Source organism: Ctenopharyngodon idella, chromosome 3, assembly GCF_019924925.1.
Source record: "Ctenopharyngodon idella isolate HZGC_01 chromosome 3, HZGC01, whole genome shotgun sequence".
NCBI classification, from domain to species: Eukaryota; Metazoa; Chordata; class Actinopteri; order Cypriniformes; family Xenocyprididae; genus Ctenopharyngodon; species Ctenopharyngodon idella.
Window position 1 is genome coordinate 41326873 of NC_067222.1, and position 19785 is coordinate 41346657.

Genomic DNA, 19785 nt, shown 5'->3' on the forward strand with positions numbered 1-19785 from the left:
CTGTCAATCAAAGCACTGCCAGATTCGTCTGACTCGTGTGCATTCGCCAGTCTGCCTCTGCCCAGTTTGTTGTGGATTGAAACGCATGACCACGAAGTATAGTTCACCGTAGTTGTTATATACACGTTAACCTGAAATGGATATGGAAGAGAAGCCGAATTACGGCAAGTTTATTTCGGTTTTTATATTTGCTGGTGTTTGTTGTAAAATTTATGGTTTGGTGTTATTGAGTCGTCAAATATTATCGCTACAAAATAGAAACTGAAATAATTTTAGAAACTGAAATATGACTTCGCTGCCGCTAATAGTATGAACTGTTACCTGATTTAAATATATATGCCTTGTTAAGTTGGAAAACAGTTTTGTTAGTAAGGCAACGCCCCAAACCACCGTTATTTACTATCAGGGTATATTTTGGGATTGGCTTTGAAAGTACCTCATTTTATGTGTAGCCGTTTTCTTACTCCTGACAGCCATGTTTGTAAACATTGTGAATTTTGTCACTATATTTTAGTTACTGAAAATTTGGAGGTTGAACAAACATTTGGACATTTGGCTTTCCATCACATTGTTGAATATGACATGGCATGGCTGAAACCTTCATGTTTATAATAGTGTACTTGTTTGTTTATATATTAAGTTAATAGTTGCAAATATGAAAACAGTAGGTTTTATGATTATAACAAGGCGGTGTGTCTGGAAATAGAAGGTGGGTGTGTTTATTGTAAGATAAGGTCATATCAAAGCAAATAAAGTAAAACTGTTCAATAGGGAAAAACTACATACAGGCATATGAAACTAGACAGCTGTTGTGTGTATGAATACATCTCCTTGTGGAGATACAACATGGACACCATTGAAAGGGTCAATTGTGCTTGTTCTAATAGTTTGCATATGGTTTCTGTCCTGGTTTTCAGTTGGAAACCCCTTTTTTAATACAAAGTTGCTTTTACAAGAACATTGTTGCTTGTCCATTAGGTTAAAACTCAATATTTGCAACAATTGTGTTGAAAAAACTTTAATATTAAAAACTTTTATATATAAGCTTTAATATTCAGCCCTTGCTTTACTCGTATGTCCTGATAAAGTATAGCTGGTAACCAAAGAGCACAAAGTTAGTGGAGGCCTGCTCTCATGTGTTGGAGTGCATGTAATTATAGGGTGGAATATAGGATGGTGCTTTTTAAAAATATAAAATAAGGCCTTTTTCCCTTTTAATTTTAAACTTGCAAATCCTTCTGAGCTGTACTTATGTGCTATTTCTGCTGTTGAGGGACTGAGTGCGATTGCAGCTGTTTCAAATTAGAGAAGGGAGAACTTTTACGTTCAGTGCAACTTCTCCAATAGTTTGCGAGCAATGTTTGTCAATGGAAATTTTTTTATATTGCCTTATTGCAATGAGAATTGTATATCACACGCATTTCAAGTGTAGTTTTAAAGGCAAATACAAGCTAAAACTTTTTTTAAGGGATGCACATACTTCAGCTAAAGCTCCTTTTTAGCATTTCCTTATGAATGAAACCAATTGAGTGTAAATTGGTATAGTTAAATTATTATTTAACTCGCTCTAAAAAATATAATTTCTTCATGTCTTGCTGTAAAGCTATACATTGACTTCTATACTTGCATCTAGTAGTTAACTCATGTTAAGTCAAGTTAACATGATGTAATGATTAATTACAGTGGTTCACTTATGGGGAAATCATGAATTTATCAGCAAAGTGTTTTGTTTCCTCGTTATCCAGATGACGGGAAAAGACTGATAAACCGACACAGCATTTTGGATTCTTTACTCTTTTCTAATAAAATTGATATAGGCCTAATCTTAATTGTGAGGTGACTTTTGAAATGTATAAGCTCCATTTACAGTAATAGGTATGGCTTCTTGTGATCACATCCTGTCGAGGGAATGAACTGCTGATAGCGTCTTTCCTTCCATTAGTCATTTAGTAAAATGGAAGTGCTGCTATTGATTTGATTTGTTCCTTTACTCATTTAAGTACAGTACATATTTTATGGGCAATGACGATTTTGGACATTATTATTTGGACATTGCTTCTCAGTATGTTTCTATCATTATCAGTCATTATTGCACTTTCTCTGATATAAATTCTTTAAAAAGAAGCTAATGAATAAAGATTATTAGCAGCTTTTCATCAAAAAATCTTGATTGATAAAACACAATTAACTTAATTTTAACCATCATCAATGCCAATCACAGAATAAGAGGGTCAAGTGTCGAATGAAAAAGGCACTGAAGGGTCAATGACATGACGTGCATATTTTTGTGTCCAAGTGCATTATTTCCTTTTAAAATAATTTGATAAATTCATGACAAATATCACTTTATTCTATAAAACCTATTTAGTTTATTTTTAGTACATTTAAATAATACATGATATTTTAAGTTTTGTTAAACCCCCAAAATGTCTTGTGGTGCAACTGTCCGAACAAATGAACAGACTAAGAAAACTATTTAAAATGGTGTCTTAATAATAAAAAAAACAAAACTAAATACTATGGCATCAATTTAGATTTGAAACCTTTCGTATAAACAGATTTTATAAATACCTTTTACAAGATGTAATATAAGTCTCTGGTGTCCCCAGAATGTGTCTGTGAAGTTTCAGCGCAAAATACCCCATAGCTTATATAGCTTGTCAAATTTGCCCCTATTTAGGTGTGAGCAAAAACACGCCGTTTTTGTGTGTCCTTTTAAATGCAAATGAGCTGCTGCTCCCGGCCCCTTTCCAGAAGAGGGCTGAGCTTTAACAGCTCACGCTTCGGTTGCTCAACAACAACAAAGCTGGAGAATCTCACGCAGACAAAATGACGATTGTCAGTAATGCCTGGCTCACACTACAGGAGTTTTAGGCCGATTTATGCCCGATTTTCCCCTCCTGAGAATCGGAGAAAAAATCGTATTGAGGACCTCAATAGGCTCCGCCATTCGGCGCAGATTATCTGGTAATGTGAGCCGTTCACAGATCGAATCTTGGACCTCCCAATCTGCTCTCACACAAATCAGGGCCGCCCCGATCATATCAAACATGTTTGATATTTAGGATTTAAAATCGGGAAGATTAAGTCAGTTCTTTAACAACAGCCAATGAGACAAGTGAATGAGAGCACTTTTGAAATTGCAACCGTGAAACCAGCTGCTGTATGGGTCAGTTGGACAGTGGAGATGGCGGAACGGTGCGTTGAAGTGTTGCAACAACACAACTCCTTGAATAACCCGCCTTCAAAAACATGACACAACCGTACGGACAAAGAAAAAAGCTGAGGAGAAATCACTATGGTTTTGAACATACTGGGTGAGTGTAGAAAGCTGCTAGCAAATGTAAACATGCCTGTTTATGTCAGCGACCAATATGTTTACATCCGCTTCCCAATGAAATCACGTGAGGTGCTCTTCTGGGTATGATAATCTTAATAATATCCTGTAGTGTGTGCTGCGCTACAGATTTCAAATCTTGTAGTGTGTGCGCATGTTTGAGATTTGTGAGAATAAAATCTGTGAAGATTCTCCTTATGTGTGTGCTGCAAGTGAACCAGATTTCATATTCGGTTAGGATTTAAAAACGTCTCTATTGTGAGCTCGGCTTAACGGTGTTCAGCCTTACATTGTTCAAACCGGAGACTGATGGAGAGACTCAGGAAGAAGTTACAACTTTTAGAAAGCATCTGGATGTTTCTGAGCGGTTAGTGGATAAATTTATGTAGTTGCTGTGGAGTTGATTCAACTCATTGACTAGCATGTGCCGTCATGTTAATCTTTTGTGCAAATCCAGCGTTGAATTGACCCTCGTGTGTGAAGCAGTCTGGTGTAAAATGATGACAACACTCTACTACAACAGTGGCATGTAGTGGACGTCTCCCCGCCACTCCCTGCAGCTCCTTTATGGCTTTTCGCAGGTTTGACTCCACAACTCCTACAACCTGGAGCAGTTGGACTGCTGTTCTGCCCACGAAGCCCCGGCACCCAACCTCCACTAGGTAAACCCTGGCTCTCCAGCCCGCCTCTTGGCACTCCGCTGCCAACTCAGTGTACTTGAGACTCTTCCTTTCGTGGGCTGCTGTCATGCTATCTTCCCAGGGGATGGTAATTTCAATGAGGAAGACCCTTTTCTCCACCATGGACCACATGATGATATCTGGCCGGAGGGTAGTTGTCACAATCTCTTTTGGAAAGACCAGCTGCTTCCTGAGGTCTGCCAACATCTGCCACTCTTTGCTGGGTGTGAGCATGGTGTTCCTTTTCTGAGTAAGAGGTTGGAGCATGCTACCAGACTTGACAAACCCTGCCGAGAAATTACATTACTAGCTTTAACAAATTACATACATGAGTGGGGATACATGAGCAGGTCCGACTAGATATTGTGAAACCGACGGAAAGGCTCACTTTTTTCACCTTTTTGCATAAGAGCTTGCCCCCTTTCTTTGATTTCACACTGATAAACCTACACAGAAAGCAGGCTGTTTGTGACCCAAAACAGAAGTTCTTATATTTGTTCAAAGGATTTCACTCACGCTGGTAATGGTTCAAGAGACACTTGCACGATAAAGTTGCTTTGCAAAAGCGTCTTCAGGACAAAATGAATTAAAGAGTTGAACGGGCGTCATTGCCGTCACGCCCAGCTCTGATCCGCCTTATGTTAGAGACCCAAAAACTGCTCCATTTAGTCCTGCAGAAACAAAAGGACAAGAAAACTTAACTTAAAAACTGTTCACAAAGGATACAAAGCCAAGTTTAGAAAGATCAAATGAGGGAAATACAATATTTTCTTGCTTGAAAAGGGGTGTTTAGTTCAGCTTGAACCTGTTCAAGACTGGTTCAACCAGTTTTCAACAGGTTGCTTTCCCGCTTGAAATCAGGAACTTAAAGTCAGATAGTGTGCTGAAGGACTTTTTCCTAGCTTTATACAGCGAGGAAGGAATCTCAGATCATCACTTAGATCAACTCAAGATGCCTGCGGAGGAAGGTGCTTACAAAAAAAGCGGTAAAGTCACTTGATGGTATCTCATTTTCTTGGTTTTGACGTGGACAAACCTTGTGAAGCTCTCACTGAGTAACTATGCTATTATGTTTTCTCACATGAGTAATGGTAAAGATGGGAAATTTTAGCAGAATCCAAAACTTTTCTGTGCAGTCAGCCTGGTTTCATGTCCAGACATTGGTTCAAATGATTTCCCATAATGTGGGACTTTTCAGTGACTGAAATTTAGGAGAGCTCTCATTCGCAGAAAGAAAGGTACAATTTCAATTACTTTCACATTATTTACCACTAAAGGGTGCACATTAGTACTTAAAGTTACATATTATTTCCTAAATTGTACATATTAGTACCTTTTGAAAGGGTACTGTCTCAGTGACAGCTTTTGTACCTTTTTTTCTGGGAGTGCTTTAGGACTTTAAGAGGCGGTGTTTCTCCTGAAGCTGCTCTAATGGTGCTACTGTTGGCTTTTATGCCATTAGCCATCTACATTCATTCGGTGCATTGGTTGAAGTGTGTTAACACTGCATTAGTTTCATACTAGGCCTCTTCACAATACCCTGGTCTGCCTGGGAACTAAAGCACTCAGTGTTTGCATGTCTGTCTCAGAGGGTGTGGATGTTTACAATCAGATGCCTTTACAGCTGAAATATCTCATGTCAGTATCTTTCCTTGAAGTGGTGGGGGTTTGCCTACATTTTAGCAGTCCACAGCAGTTGCCAAGGCTATAAGCATTTAACCAATCCATAGCCATAATCCAATGCACTTACATGAGGTTGGGTATCATTTGAATTTCAATTTTAACGATTCCGATTCTGCTTACTGATTCCAATTTTTATTGATTCCAATATGGTTAAATGTATATCTTATTGCAAAACATTTCATTATAGCTGATTACAAAAATCAACAGGCTGAAGAACACTTACACAAGGAGCTTTTGCCTACCATAGCAAAAACAACTACCCTAGCTAATATACATTTCAAGCATTATTAAAGACAAGTAAACACTCTTTAATTAAAAAAGAACAAATAAACAAATTATCAATCGCACAGATAAATACAGCTGAGCAAAGATAAATAGTTATTTACAATTTTCAGATATTCAGTTACAGAAACTGTAATCAATTGTAAAATAACACTGCACTTTAAAAATAAAATATACATTACAAATAGTTACAAAAGTTATTCAGTCAAGAACAGCAAGTTAATTTTTTTCTTTGTCTTTTGTTGTTTGATTAATGCCATTATAGAGACGGCAGCAGGAATATTAGGCTGCTGTCACTTTAAGAGCTGCGCAGATCCAATGTACTGTTTACGTACACTTAAGACATAACCGACTGTTTACAAGGATATTTTGACAGATTTTTGTGTCTATTTGTCTGTTCTAATGCAAAAACAGGCGGAGCGTGGATGGGAAGCTAGTTAAAATGTATATAAAATGTATTTTCAATAAAAATAGGTTAGAAAAAACAAGTAGGCCGATTTCTGACCTTAAGTATCCAATTCCAGAATTGGAATCAATTTTCGATTCCCAACCCTACACTTACTACTTCTATTTATAAAAAAAAAACCTTTTTCTCTAATGCATTTAATCTCTGATTTACTAATCTAGTGTATACTAAACTTGGCATTGTGTACTATGAAATTGTTGGCTCTTATGACAAATTGCTTGTGGTGTTTCTTGTTTTGCATAAAAGCATCTGCTAAATGAATAGTACGTTAAGTCATTTTGTGTCGATCACTTGTTGCATTAAATGATGTTTAATCAAATGTGTTTGGGTAAGTTATTAGGCGTATTTTTCATGAGTGTTTGAGACATATAAACAGAGCAGAATCCTTTGTTCCAGTACACACATTTTCACAAACTAAAGGGAAAGATCTACCAGTTTTTTTTCCACACAAGAGCTCTGTGGTTGGCATGTGCACATCTGTTCTTAGTTTATTGCAGTTCACATGATGGAAGTACAGTGGCCTCAAATAGTACAGTATTTGGACAGACTTAAAATGATATGAATGTAATATTAGATCTACAGTTATCGAAACAATTGCATTCTGTTCTCAGTTTCTACTGCTTTTCTCAGAACTACTTCACTTTTCTGAGCCATTTGTGCACTGGTTTAGAAGTGTCCAAATACTTTAAAAAAACAGTAAACATTTTTGTGAAATCTTTGCATGAAAATTTGCTTGTGCAATCTATTTTTAAAATAAATGCCAATTGAATTGACATTCTTGTCTAATGCAGTGGCATTCAGACATGTTTAAGTATGGCATAAGGATCCAAATACTTCCAGTTGACTCATTATTTGAGCTAAATTAACAGGGCAGCTAGGTTACTTGCTGTTTAGCACAACATTTCATACCACATGACTTATTTTAGGAACAACCCCCCTGCTCTAGATGTCAACAGACAAGCAGCAACAAATGTACAGTAATTAAGTCAAATTGCATTCAAAAGCTCTCTCTAAGCTTGTTTGGCTTACCCTTTCCATTCCATGTTGTGATGGGAGGCTTCATTCCAGGCCTGTAAATTTTGAAATATTTCCAAAACAGCGTGTGTGGGATGTTGTTGTTGTTGCTGGCAAAACTAGACTTGTAATTTTCTGAAGGAAATGTGAGTGGTGTTTGCCTGTGCAGAAGTCACTATCACAATGCTAGGATGTTCTGAGTGGCTTTAATATGTTGCTGTGCTTTGCTAGGGTGTCCTAGGTGGTCATTTACTATGTAGCAGAAGCTTTTGCTCACTCTGGAATATGATTTTCCAGGTGTGTGCTGAACAAACTCCTCTGCTGTAGATCAGCAGTCATACAAAGTGTTTTTTTAAATAATGAAACCAATTTTTTTCATCAACATTTTTTTCATCATTTCTTGTTAAATGATACACAAAGAGAGTCATCGAATAACTTTAACACAGAAAAGCCTAAAATTGGGCTTTGAATCCGTGACTTTACTTTTATGGAGATGAAACTGGCCACAGAGAGTTAGCAGTTTTAACCTTTGACCTCCTTTCTCCTTTGACCCAAAACAAAAACAGTACATTCATTATTTCAAAAATAAAAAGTTTGTTGTAAGTGGGAAAAAAAATAAGCCAGGTTACCTCTTTCTAGAATTCCTTTGCATAATCACATGCGAAAAACAAATGTGGTATAATTTCAAGATTAGAATTACAGAATGTGCACTGTGAAGAGATGTCCAACTTAAAGGGTTAGTTCACCCAAAAATTAAAATTCTGTCATTAATTACTCACCCTCATGTCGCTCCACACCTGTAAGACCTTCGTTCATCTTCAGAACACAAATTAAGATATTTTTTGATAAAATCCGATGAGGCCTGCATAGCCAGCAAGATAATTAACACTTTCAATGCCCAGAAAGCTACTAAAGACGTATTTAAAACAGTTCATGTGACTACAGTGGTTCAACCTTAATGTTATGAAGCGACGAGAATACTTTTTGTGCTTCAAAATAACGACTTTTTTCAACAATATGTAGTGATGGGTGATTTCAAAACACTGCTTCATGAAGTTTCGAAGCTTTACGAATCTTTTGTTTCGAATCAGTGATTCAGATCGCGTATCAAACTGCCAAAGTCACACGAACCATTGAAATTTCGAAACACTTATGACGTAACAAAGCTTCGTTTTCTGAAATCACGTGACTTTGGCGCTCCACACCACTGATTCGAAACAAAAGATTCGTAAAGCTTCGAAGCTTCATGAAGCAGTGTTTTGAAATCGCCCATCACTAGATATTGTCATAAAGTCATTATTTTGTTTTTTTGGCGCACAAAAAGTATTCTCGTCGCTTCATAACATTAAGGTTGAACCACTGTAGTCACATGAACTGTTTCAAATATGTCTTCAGTAGCTTTCTGGGCATTGAAAGTGTTAATTATCTTGCTGTCAATGGAGGCCTCACTGAACCATCGGATTTCATCAAAAATATCTTAATTTGTGTTTCGAAGATGAACGAAGGTCTTACAGGTGTGGAATGACACGAGGGTAATTAATGACATAATTTTCATTTTTGGGTGAACTAACCCTTTAAACTTAGAAAAGAGTAACAGGGATAGTAATTATGAAGAATTTTATAGTAAACTTGTTAGGTAACAGAAACTTATTAATAACAGTCCATATATTAATAGTAGAAAGAGAAGTATAATTTAATTTCCACTTGAAAAAAATCTTTGGGATGACAGCTGATTTTCCTAATAAGGATTCTTCTAATCCAAAAATTGTTACATTTGATGTTGGAAAGCTCCAATCCTCCAAATGCTAATTGGGGCATTTCACAGACTGATATTCTGTAACTACAGTATGACCTAACCATATGCAACAGTTTAGGTGCAATAGAGTTAATTAACCCCGTTAGGGCTGGGCGATTTTTCCGATTTTTTTCGATTAATTCGAATTTAATGTTTTGCCTCGATTTTATTATTTTTTAAAATCGAGAAATCGCGATTTTGAATAAAAATGTTAGCAAGCGTTACAATAAGACATGTTGACAATACAGCAATGATAACCGTATTAGGAGAAGAAAATGATCCGACCTCAGGATGGCGCCGGCGCGCCTGATTAAGCGCTCTCATGTGACGCCCTATGAACGGAGAACACGTCACTAGTCTTGAGCGGCTGTTCATTCAGAAATGCGTTATTGGGTCATAAAAATGAGACGCAGGCAGTGGAATGAGAAAAAAGGCAAAGTTATTAAACGCGAGTTGAGCTTTTTTTTTTTTTAACTTGACCGCCGTGTTTTGTTTCATGGGTGAGATGCTGCAAATGATGCGAGACACAAGTGCAACACCTAAACATGTCCGCCAAACATAAAAACAATAGGACAAATAGCGCAATGGAATGCAAAAACCTGTAAACCTGTTTGATATTTCATGTTTGCATGATGGTGACAGGGTGAAAGCTGCTGTTGTTTTCTGTTTTTACAACGCATTTTCTGTTAATAATAGCCTATTACTGGTGTTATTTATTGCTATTACTTTTTGGCTAAGAAATATTTAGCATTTTCTTATTTTGTATTATTTCTGAGCATATAGGATGTGTTTAAGTTAAGTTTGTACAACATTTGTCTTCATATTTCAGGCATATTTAACAAATTGTTTTACATTTACACCATGTTGATCACTTCAGGTGTGGTGCACTTGGAATGGAACTTTTTTTAACCAGATTGTTAATAAAGAGAATGTTACTTAAATCATATTGTAGTTAAGTTTTTAAGTTGACTAGTTAAACAGTAAAAAAAAAAAAAAAAAAAAAATCGAAATCGGTCAATCGTTCTGAAAAGATCGAGATTTTATTTTTTTTGCCATATCGCCCAGCCCTAAACCCCGTCATAAACTTTAGGTGAGGAATCCACTCTAAAAATGGCAGTAAAAGCTGCCATCCTTTTTTAACAAATCCAAAACAAAAATTACACCTTTGTCATACCAGTTCTTGATAAAGATAGATTTTTTTTTTTTTTTTTTTTTTTTTTTTTTTTTCTCTCTCCACGCAGCACATTCTGATTGTTCCATATAATACATCTATGAGGGGAAAAACTGGCAAAAGGCAAGCTTGCAGGCTTCCAAGGCTTGCTTATGAAAATTAGCAAGCTTGACTGGAAGTTTGTTGCATTTGAAATCGCAGGACATTAAAAAAGTAACCCCCCACATTTTTAAAAGATCAATTTAGGAATGTAAAACCATAACAGATTAGGATCAGTATTCATGACACAAAGTGTTTATTGTGCTTAATTGGGCTAACAAAGGCCTGAAGAGCGAATTTATGCCCTGTAAGTGAGTGGTTGTCTTTAATGAAATCTTGCATGGTTTCTTTGTGGTCTATAAGATGTCTGGAATATTGATTGTTTTAGTTCAGTCATACTTAATTTATTTTTTCCTTGTTTTCACAGGAGAGCCCAAAAAATTTGACCCCAACTTCAAAGGGCCCATTCAAAACAGGTAAGAATCAAGTTGATTTGTTTGTTTCAATAACTAGATTTTGCTCAAATATTACTTTCAAGATCCAAAAACTACCAAAAAGCCCCAAGTATCATAAAAGTAGTCCATAATGTGCCAAATTCTAATCCCAAAGCAATATAACAGATCAAAGTCAAATTTGTTAAAGGGATAGTTCACCCAAAAATGAAAATTCTGTCATTTATTACTCACACTCATGCCGTTCCACACCCGTAAGACCTTCGTTAATCTTCAGAACACAAATTAAGATATTTTTGTTTATGCCTATTATGCAAAATTCACTTTTAAATGGTGTTTGAAAATAAATGCATGTTGGGAGCGTGTGTACACAAAAAATCCACCCACTCCTTTTTTTTAATCCCCATAAATCATAAGCAGTGTCTCAGAACAAGCCGTTTGCAGATTCTGGGCAAAGTGACGTCACTTTGTACAGGCCCTGCCCACGACTGCTGACGGACTAGCATAGACCTCGCCCTGAGCGAGTTGTACACAGTCTGCCATTTTCTCCATGCTGGAGCAGCTGTAGTGAAAACGAATGATTCGTAAGCCATTGAGGTGTTTTGTTGTTGGATGTAAGAGTAAACATAAGTCTAGGTATGGTTCTATGTCAGAACGCTGACTCATTATTGGCCAACTCCTGCGTCAGCATCACACGCATGTGTCGTGCTGCTTACATGAACAAGCGTCAGCCAATACTGAGCCTGCGTTCTGACGTAGAACATGGAAGTGCTGAACGTAAACAGTGTACGAGAATGACACAGAAGAGAAGATATTGTTGAATGAAGTCGTTATTTTTGTATGGTTTTTGCGCACAAAAAGTATTCTCGTCGCTTCATAACATTAAAAAGGGATAGTTCACCCAAAAATGAAAATTATCCCATGATTTACTCACCCTCAAGCCATCCTAGGTGTATATGATCTTCTTTCAGACGAACACAATCAGAGATATATTTAAAAAATATCCTTAGTTCTCCAAGGTTTATAATGGTTGTGAATGGGGGGCCACGTTTTGAAGACAAAAAAAAATGCATCCATCCATGATCAAAGTAATCCATACGACTCCAGGGGGTTAATAAAGGTCTTCTGAAGTGAATCGACGTGTTTGTGTAAGACAAGTATCCTTATTTAAAACTTTATATAGTAAAATAACGAGCATCGATTAGCTTCAGAAGAACTTTATTAACCCCCTGGAGACGTATGGATTCATTTTTTATGGATGGATGCATTTTTTTGTCTTCAAAATGTGGCCACCCATTCACAATCATTATAAACCTTGGAGGACTAAGGATATTTTTAAGTATATCTCAGATTGTGTTCGTCTGAAAGATGATAGTCATATACAACTAGGATGGCTTGAGGGTGAATAAATCATGGGATAATTTTCATTTTTTGGGTGAACTGTCCCTTTAAGGTCTTACCACTGTAGTCACATTTGTCCTGTAGTTTTAAAGAATGTTGTAACAGACATACTGTTTCTTTCTGCACCACAGAGGATGTACAGACATTATTTGCTGTATCTTCTTCATCATTGCCATAGCGGGCTACATTGCAGTGGGAATACTGGGTAAGTCAGTCTGCGACAGTGTTAAAGATGGACTGTGCACTGTGTAACAATGAACCTTTTAATGTTATATGTAGTGATTATTATTGGTTTGTGTGTGATGAAGAGCATTTGTCTGTGTGCATGTTAGGACTGGGTGATACAGGTAGCTAAAAGCCTTTTGGTCCAAATATTTCATTATCTGTTTGCTATAAAATGCAAGTCAAAATCTCTGTTTTAACTCTCTCAGGCTTGCATGTCTAATCACATGGATTTGGAAACATAATGGCTACATAAAAAGCACTTTAATTTCTTTAAAGAACTTTAAAAAGCTCACAATTTCTGTCTTCCTCCCTCAGCCTGGACTCACGGTGACCCGAGGAAGGTGATCTACCCCACAGACAGCATGGGACAGTACTGTGGCCAGGGAAAACTGGAGTAAGTCACTCTAAACCTACCTAAGATTATTATGACTTTTGTTGCTCCAAGTTTGACATCATATAACATTACTGAACATATAATAATTATTATTATTATTTTTTTTTTTTTATAAGGATTCAGTCAAACTAATTTGCAAATCTTTTGAGATTGTCAATGACATCTTTACACCAGAAGGTGGTGGCAAGTAACTGTTAAAAGATGTATTGAATCATTCATTCAAGAGATTTGATCAAAAACTCAGATTCATTCAACAATGAAACATGCATCAGCACAGCGCAGACCGATCGGTGTATGACATCAAAATACCGCAAGAGCGATTGGAGAGCATACGACTCCTTGTGCTTTTGAATCGCTCTCTACTTTGACGTCATACACTGATCGGTCTGCGCAGCGCCGATGCATCTGGAACAAGTCTTTTATGAGTGAGTCATTGAATCATTCATTCTAGAGATTTATTCAAAAACACAGATTAATCCAGTAATGAAACAAGTGAAGTCTTTATGAGTGAGTCATTGAATCATTCATTCTAGAGATTTGTTTAAAAAATGCAGATTCATCCAGTAATGAAACAAGTGATGTTTTTATGAGTGAGTCATTGAATCATTCATTCTAGAGATTTGTTCAAAAACACAGATTAATCCAATAATGAAACAAGTGATATTTTTATGAGTGAGTCATTGAATCATTCATTCTAGAGATTTGTTCAAAAATGCAGATTCATCCAGTAATGAAACAAGTGAAGTCTTTATGAGTGAGTCATTGAATCATTCATTCTAGAGATTTGTTTAAAAAATGCAGATTCATCCAGTAATGAAACAAGTGATGTTTTTATGAGTGAGTCATTGAATCATTCATTCTAGAGATTTGTTCAAAAATGCAGATTCATCCAGTAATGAAACAAGTGAAGTCTTTATGAGTGAGTCATTGAATCATTCATTCTAGAGATTTGTTCAAAAATGCAGATTCATCCAGTAATGAAACAAGTGAAGTCTTTATGAGTGAGTCATTGAATCATTCATTCTAGAGATTTGTTCAAAAATGCAGATTCATCCAGTAATGAAACAAGTGATATTTTTATGAGTGAGTCATTGAATCATTCATTCTAGAGATTTGTTCAAAAATGCAGATTCATCCAGTAATGAAACAAGTGAAGTCTTTATGAGTGAGTCATTGAATCATTCATTCTAGAGATTTGTTCAAAAATGCAGATTCATCCAGTAATGAAACAAGTGAAGTCATTGAATCATTCATTCTAGAGATTTGTTCAAAAATGCAGATTCATCCAGTAATGAAACAAGTGATATTTTTATGAGTGAGTCATTGAATCATTCATTCTAGAGATTTGTTCAAAAATGCAGATTCATCCAGTAATGAAACAAGTGATGTTTTTATGAGTGAGTCATTCATTCAAACCCATTTTAAAAAATAATAATAAATAAATAATTTTAAATATACTGCAATGTTACGCCCCATAGGTCAAAAGGGATGTAACAAAAATAGGGACACACAAGAAAGCCAAAATAGAATGAAAAAATGTATTAACAAAATAGACTTATACAGAAAAAAACTATGTACAATGTAACAGTCAGGAATCAGTGGTGTAAAGTTAACTGAGTGCATGAAAGTGTAATGTGGTGTAGTAGTGTTAGATGGACAAAAAAAAGCGAGTTTAAAGGAAACCAAGACTTGAAAACAAGTCTGATATGCAGCTCTCCACGGCCTCTCGTTCTGCTCCTTTTAAAAGGCCCCAAAGGAAGTCAGCAACAGGTGACCCCCCCCCCCCCCCCCCCCCCTTTTGGAATGAATGATAATTGAACATTTGTTTTTATGACGTGTGTCACAGGAAGCAGCCCTTGTTGTTCTACTTTAACATGATGAAGTGTGCCAGTCCCATGGTCCTCCTAGAGTTCCAGTGTCCCACCCCTCAGGTTTGTGTCCTCTCCTCCCCACCTCGTTAACCTGTTGGCTACCATATTTTTGGATTTGCATACCACGTTACTACTCATACTGTGAACAGAATTCTGTAATAACAGTATGAGTATTTTTTTTGTATTGATGATCGACATCTCCACCTAATCCCAGCGTGACATATCCCGATTTTCAATCAGAAGGAGCTTTATGCAAAATGTTTGAATAATATCAATCCACAAATCTAACTTATGAGGCAGCTTGGATTCAAGAATCATACCATGTTCGTTAACTTGCCATTGTCGCCTTTGGCTTGCTTAGTTAGAGTTTAAAAGAGACTTGAAGGGTTAGTTCACCCAAAAATAAAATTTTGTCATTAATTTCTCTTCCTCATGTTGTTCGTAAGACTTTTATTCATCTTCGGAACACAAATGAAGATCTTTTTGATGAAATTTGAGCGTTTCCTGTCCCTCTATTAGCAGCTACGAAACTGACACTTTGACGCTTCAAAATGTTCATAAAGAGATAAAACTAATCCATATGAATTGAGTAGTTTAATTTTCTGAAAACATATGATCACATTATATGATGAATAGATTTAATTTAGACTCTTAGGCTTAATTTAGGCTTTTTGACAGAATTAATTTTTGGGTGAACTAGCCCTTTAATATTCAGAAATATCATCATACTGCACTGATACTACAACAAACTTGAACTTAGTTTAACTGGATGATGACACTATTGTCTTCTGTAGAGCTGCTTTATAGCTGATTCAAATATGTTTAACTGACAAAATTTGCTACATTGACACTGTTATTAAACTGAACTAAGGCTGAAATGACTCAAGCTAAATATCAACACTTATTGCTGCAGAACCTGATTTCACCAAGTGCAACATGATCCTTTATCAACATTCCAATCAACTAATCAGATTTGAGGGACAAGTTTACAGTTTATGTCAAGTTTAGGCTTATAACCAGGGTTAGGTGCTTCTGCATCAGTGTTATTCACTTATCATTTCCTTCTGACTTTAGCGATACCTATAGGTAGGGGTAGGTTTAGGACAAGGGATATGGTTACGATTACATTTTCGGACAGGAATGTTGTTCTAGGATCAACAAAATATGTTAAAAACTCTGCAAAATCAGGACTTGCCTTATTGTCCTCTGTAGAGCTGCTTATAGCTGAATTGAACTACATGCACCCTGCCCATAGATCCTCCCCTTGAAGAAATCAGGACAAAAGTGGTTTAAAGTGGACAAAAAAGACGGCTACTCGTCTACTTGTGATCCGATTGACCAAATCGCATCTTAATACCAGGTGTAAAAAGGGCCTTAAATGTCAAAAGATCAAGGAAAATTTTATTTCTCATGTCATGACCCATTTAACATTTGTGACCCGTGCCGGCAAAATGAGTCGGAATGCACACAGGCTAATTTCGAGCTACAGGCAAAACAAGTGAAAAATGTAAATTTTGGTTGAAATTGAGGTTTTCACAAAAATGAGTTCATTAAGCCCTCGTCTAGCGATCCCAGTGCTCCAAATACCAATTAAACATCTAAAAGTATCTTTATTTGTACGTTTTCTGAGAGGAGTACCTTTTCTTTGTCCATGAAAAATGCTGTTTTCTCTGCTCGCTTCTGGACGACTGGCGCTTCCCTCAGCACAAGTTCGGTATCGTTTTAAAGCACAGCATTCCAATTTTTTAAATATTAATAGCAAATTCTCGATGGCATGAGTCTGAACCAATGAAATGTGATTTTTAAACTCATGCTGATGTAAACAAAACGATCTTACTCACGCTGACTGACGCATCCAAAGCGCACACACAAAGACGCCTCAGACAGCGTGCAATCCCGATATACACAACACATAGCTTACACAGAATTACAGTATTTTAAAAAATCTGTCTTGGCGAGTATTCACGCAAACATTATCTGTTATGTCTTAAGTGCGTTTGGTTAACTGTTGGGGAAAAACATCTGATGTGTAACTTTATATTCGATCCGTGTGATACAGTAGGTCTTAATATATAGGCTTCATTAATGTTAATCAAACAATTGTGGTATCATGGGAAAAAAAGTTAAATAGGCCCTATATATTTTTTAGATATGATTTTTGACTTGGTTTGTGCCAAATTTGGTGGTATTACCAGGGATTTTAAGGTATGGTTGCTAGATTGTTTTGTTTCGGAACCTTCAGAAAATTGTAACTCGATTTTTGAGAATAACAATAACTGATTTTTAAAAAATTGCTCATTGTGACTCATTTTGCCAGCACGGGTCACATTTGCATTTATTTACGTGATTTGTTTAGCAGTCATTTTTGCACCAAGAGTAATGTCAGCAACTTTCTTTTTTTAATATATATGTTTTTTTTTTTATGTTCCCACTGCCAAAATTGAACATTTTTATATAACTGGATTAAAAATATGACATAAATATTTATTTTATAGGTGATAAATTGGCGCCATTTGTCAAATTAAACGTAACATAGTGAAGTTGTGTGACAACAGTGTTACATGCTCCTGTTTGTAGTTTATTGTTGCCGTATAGTATTCCATAATGAAATCTGTGTTTCTTTTAGTACTGACATTTCATATTTCAGTAAATATATACGTGCATGCAAAATAAGGTTATGTCATAGGCTTTTTTTGTTTTGTTTTTGACAGTCAAACCTGTTATCTTTATATCTTATATCAAATTGTATTCTTTCTGTGACTAGGTGTGTGTAGAGAAATGTCCTAATCGCACTATGACTCTGATAAAGGCCATCACTGATCAATCTGATTGGAAATATTACAAAGAATATTGCAGAGAAGACCCTGGGAAGAAGGTAAGTTAGTTTTTTAACATTACTTTTTTTGCAAGTATTTAGTTTTTGCAAATGTCTAATGATTGAACGATACTGTCTCCCTGTAAAGAGTGTGCCACAAATTTTGCAAGAAAAACTGTGTCCTGCATATCTGATTTCCAGCAAACCATGTGAGACTCTTATTCTTATTACATTTTAATATTTATAGGGAATTATTGCAAATTGAGTTTTAATGTCTCTGTTACATAATGCTTTTTTCTTCTCAGTTTTGCAACGGTGTTTTCCATCTTTGGGCAAAAAGGGTGAAGTTATCACAGTGGGCAATCAAGAGACATTTAATGATGGAGAGAAGACAAGAGATGCCAAAGACCTGGTGGCTGGGATGAAGTAAACATGTTTATAATACTCAATACATTTGCAAGAAAATAACTCATCTGCATCACACTGCTGCAAATGGAATTGCAGTGCAATTCAGGAGGGCTATTTATTATAAACCTGTTTTGTCAATCACAGGAACGCCACAATAGTCATGGAGGGTCGTCAAGTTGCAATGAAGATCTTTGAGGATTACACAAAGTCTTGGTACTGGATCCTAATGTAAGTCATTTTTTATTATATTTTCTGTAGTTTCAATAGAAATTAGTCTTTCATTTTTTTATTTTTTATTTAGTGTTAATGTTTGTATCAGTGTTCTTTTAATATCATTAATAGTCTGTAGTTTAATTATATATTTTAACTTTTTCCCGCCAGCATAATTTAAAAAAAAAAAAGTGGTAAGCCACCGCCAGCGTTTTTGATAAATTTCACAAAAATTTAATGGCTCCCAGAAAATTTTATTTTATGAATATCTGAACATACAGTAGATCAAAAGAAAGAGCAGAGCCTCAGCTTTTAAATGAAAAAAAGTTTTATTCTAGCTTCATGCATTCTTTTTTTATCAACACTTGGATGTGGGTGTTTCTTAAAAAAAGCAACATTTTAAACAAAAAGCTCAGAAAAATCACTTTTTCCCCCCAAAGACTACAACGTGCACAAGCAATGCTTTTATCACTTGTTTCTGCTTCTTTTTCGCCCTGTGTTTTGATCCAGAGAGTCTGTACTTCTTAGTTTTAGTAGTTTTAGCACTTAAAGGGTTAGTTCACCCCAAAATGAAAATTCTGTCATTAATTACTCACCCTCATGTCGTTCCACACCCGTAAGACCTTCGTTCATCTTCAGAACGCAAAGTAAGATATTTTTGTTGAAATCCGATGGCTCAGTGAGGCCTCCATAGCCAGTAATGACATTTCCTCTCTCAAGATCCATTAATGTACTAAAAACATATTTAAATCAGTTCATGTGAGTACAGTGGTTCAATATTAATATTATAAAGCGACGAGAATATTTTTGGTGCGCCAAAAAAAACAAAATAACGACTTATATAGTGATGGCCGATTTCAAAACACTGCTTCATTAAGCTTCGGAGCGTTATGAATCAGCATATCGAATCATGATTCGGATCACGTGTCAAAACGCCAAACTGCTGAAATCACGTGACTTTGGGGCTCCGAACCGCTGATTCAACACAAAAGATTCATAACGCTCCGAAGCTTCATGAAGCAGTGTTTTGAAATCGGACATCACTATATAAGTCGTTATTTATTTTTATTTTTTTTTGGTGCACAAAAAATATTTTCGTCGCTTTATAATATTAATATTGAACCACTGTACTCACATGAACTGATTTAAATATGTTTTTAGTACCTTTATGGATCTTGAGAGAGGAAATGTCATTGCTGGCTATGCAGGCCTCACTGAGCCATCAGATTTCAACAAAAATATCTTAATTTGTGTTCTGAAGATGAACGAAGGTCTTACGGGTGTGGAACGGCATGAGGGTGAGTAATAAATGACATTATTTTCATTTTTGGGTGAACTAACCCTTTAACCTAAAAGAAAATGAGAAATGTTGCTTTGGAAACTAGCTGAAATAACTGAAATATTTAAACAGATTTTTTATTTATATTATTTTATTTATATTTTTATTTCAGTTAACATTTATTTCATTTCAATTAAGGTAATTTTTTTTTTATAGTAAATAGTTTTAAGTTGGCGATAATTACACTGGTTTGGATACATCCT

General features: G+C 35.9%; 1 protein-coding gene across 3 annotated transcripts in view; it reads left to right on the plus strand.

Moving 5' to 3' along the window:
• The window catches only part of zgc:63569 (choline transporter-like protein 2), a 37506-nt gene continuing 17721 nt past the window's right edge, over nucleotides 1–19785 (plus strand). The window contains exons 1-9 of one of the 3 annotated variants that reach the window (XM_051888332.1): nucleotides 1–164; nucleotides 10895–10943; nucleotides 12452–12525; nucleotides 12861–12939; nucleotides 14786–14870; nucleotides 17575–17685; nucleotides 17774–17834; nucleotides 17931–18051; nucleotides 18178–18261. In XM_051888332.1, the coding sequence (XP_051744292.1) occupies nucleotides 137–164; nucleotides 10895–10943; nucleotides 12452–12525; nucleotides 12861–12939; nucleotides 14786–14870; nucleotides 17575–17685; nucleotides 17774–17834; nucleotides 17931–18051; nucleotides 18178–18261 (692 nt within the window). In that variant the 5' untranslated portion in view covers nucleotides 1–136. Of the gene's footprint in view, nucleotides 165–4908; nucleotides 5004–10894; nucleotides 10944–12451; nucleotides 12526–12860; nucleotides 12940–14785; nucleotides 14871–17574; nucleotides 17686–17773; nucleotides 17835–17930; nucleotides 18052–18177; nucleotides 18262–19785 lie in introns of those variants that run through there. The other 2 variants (XM_051888331.1, XM_051888333.1) reach the window with 2 other exon arrangements.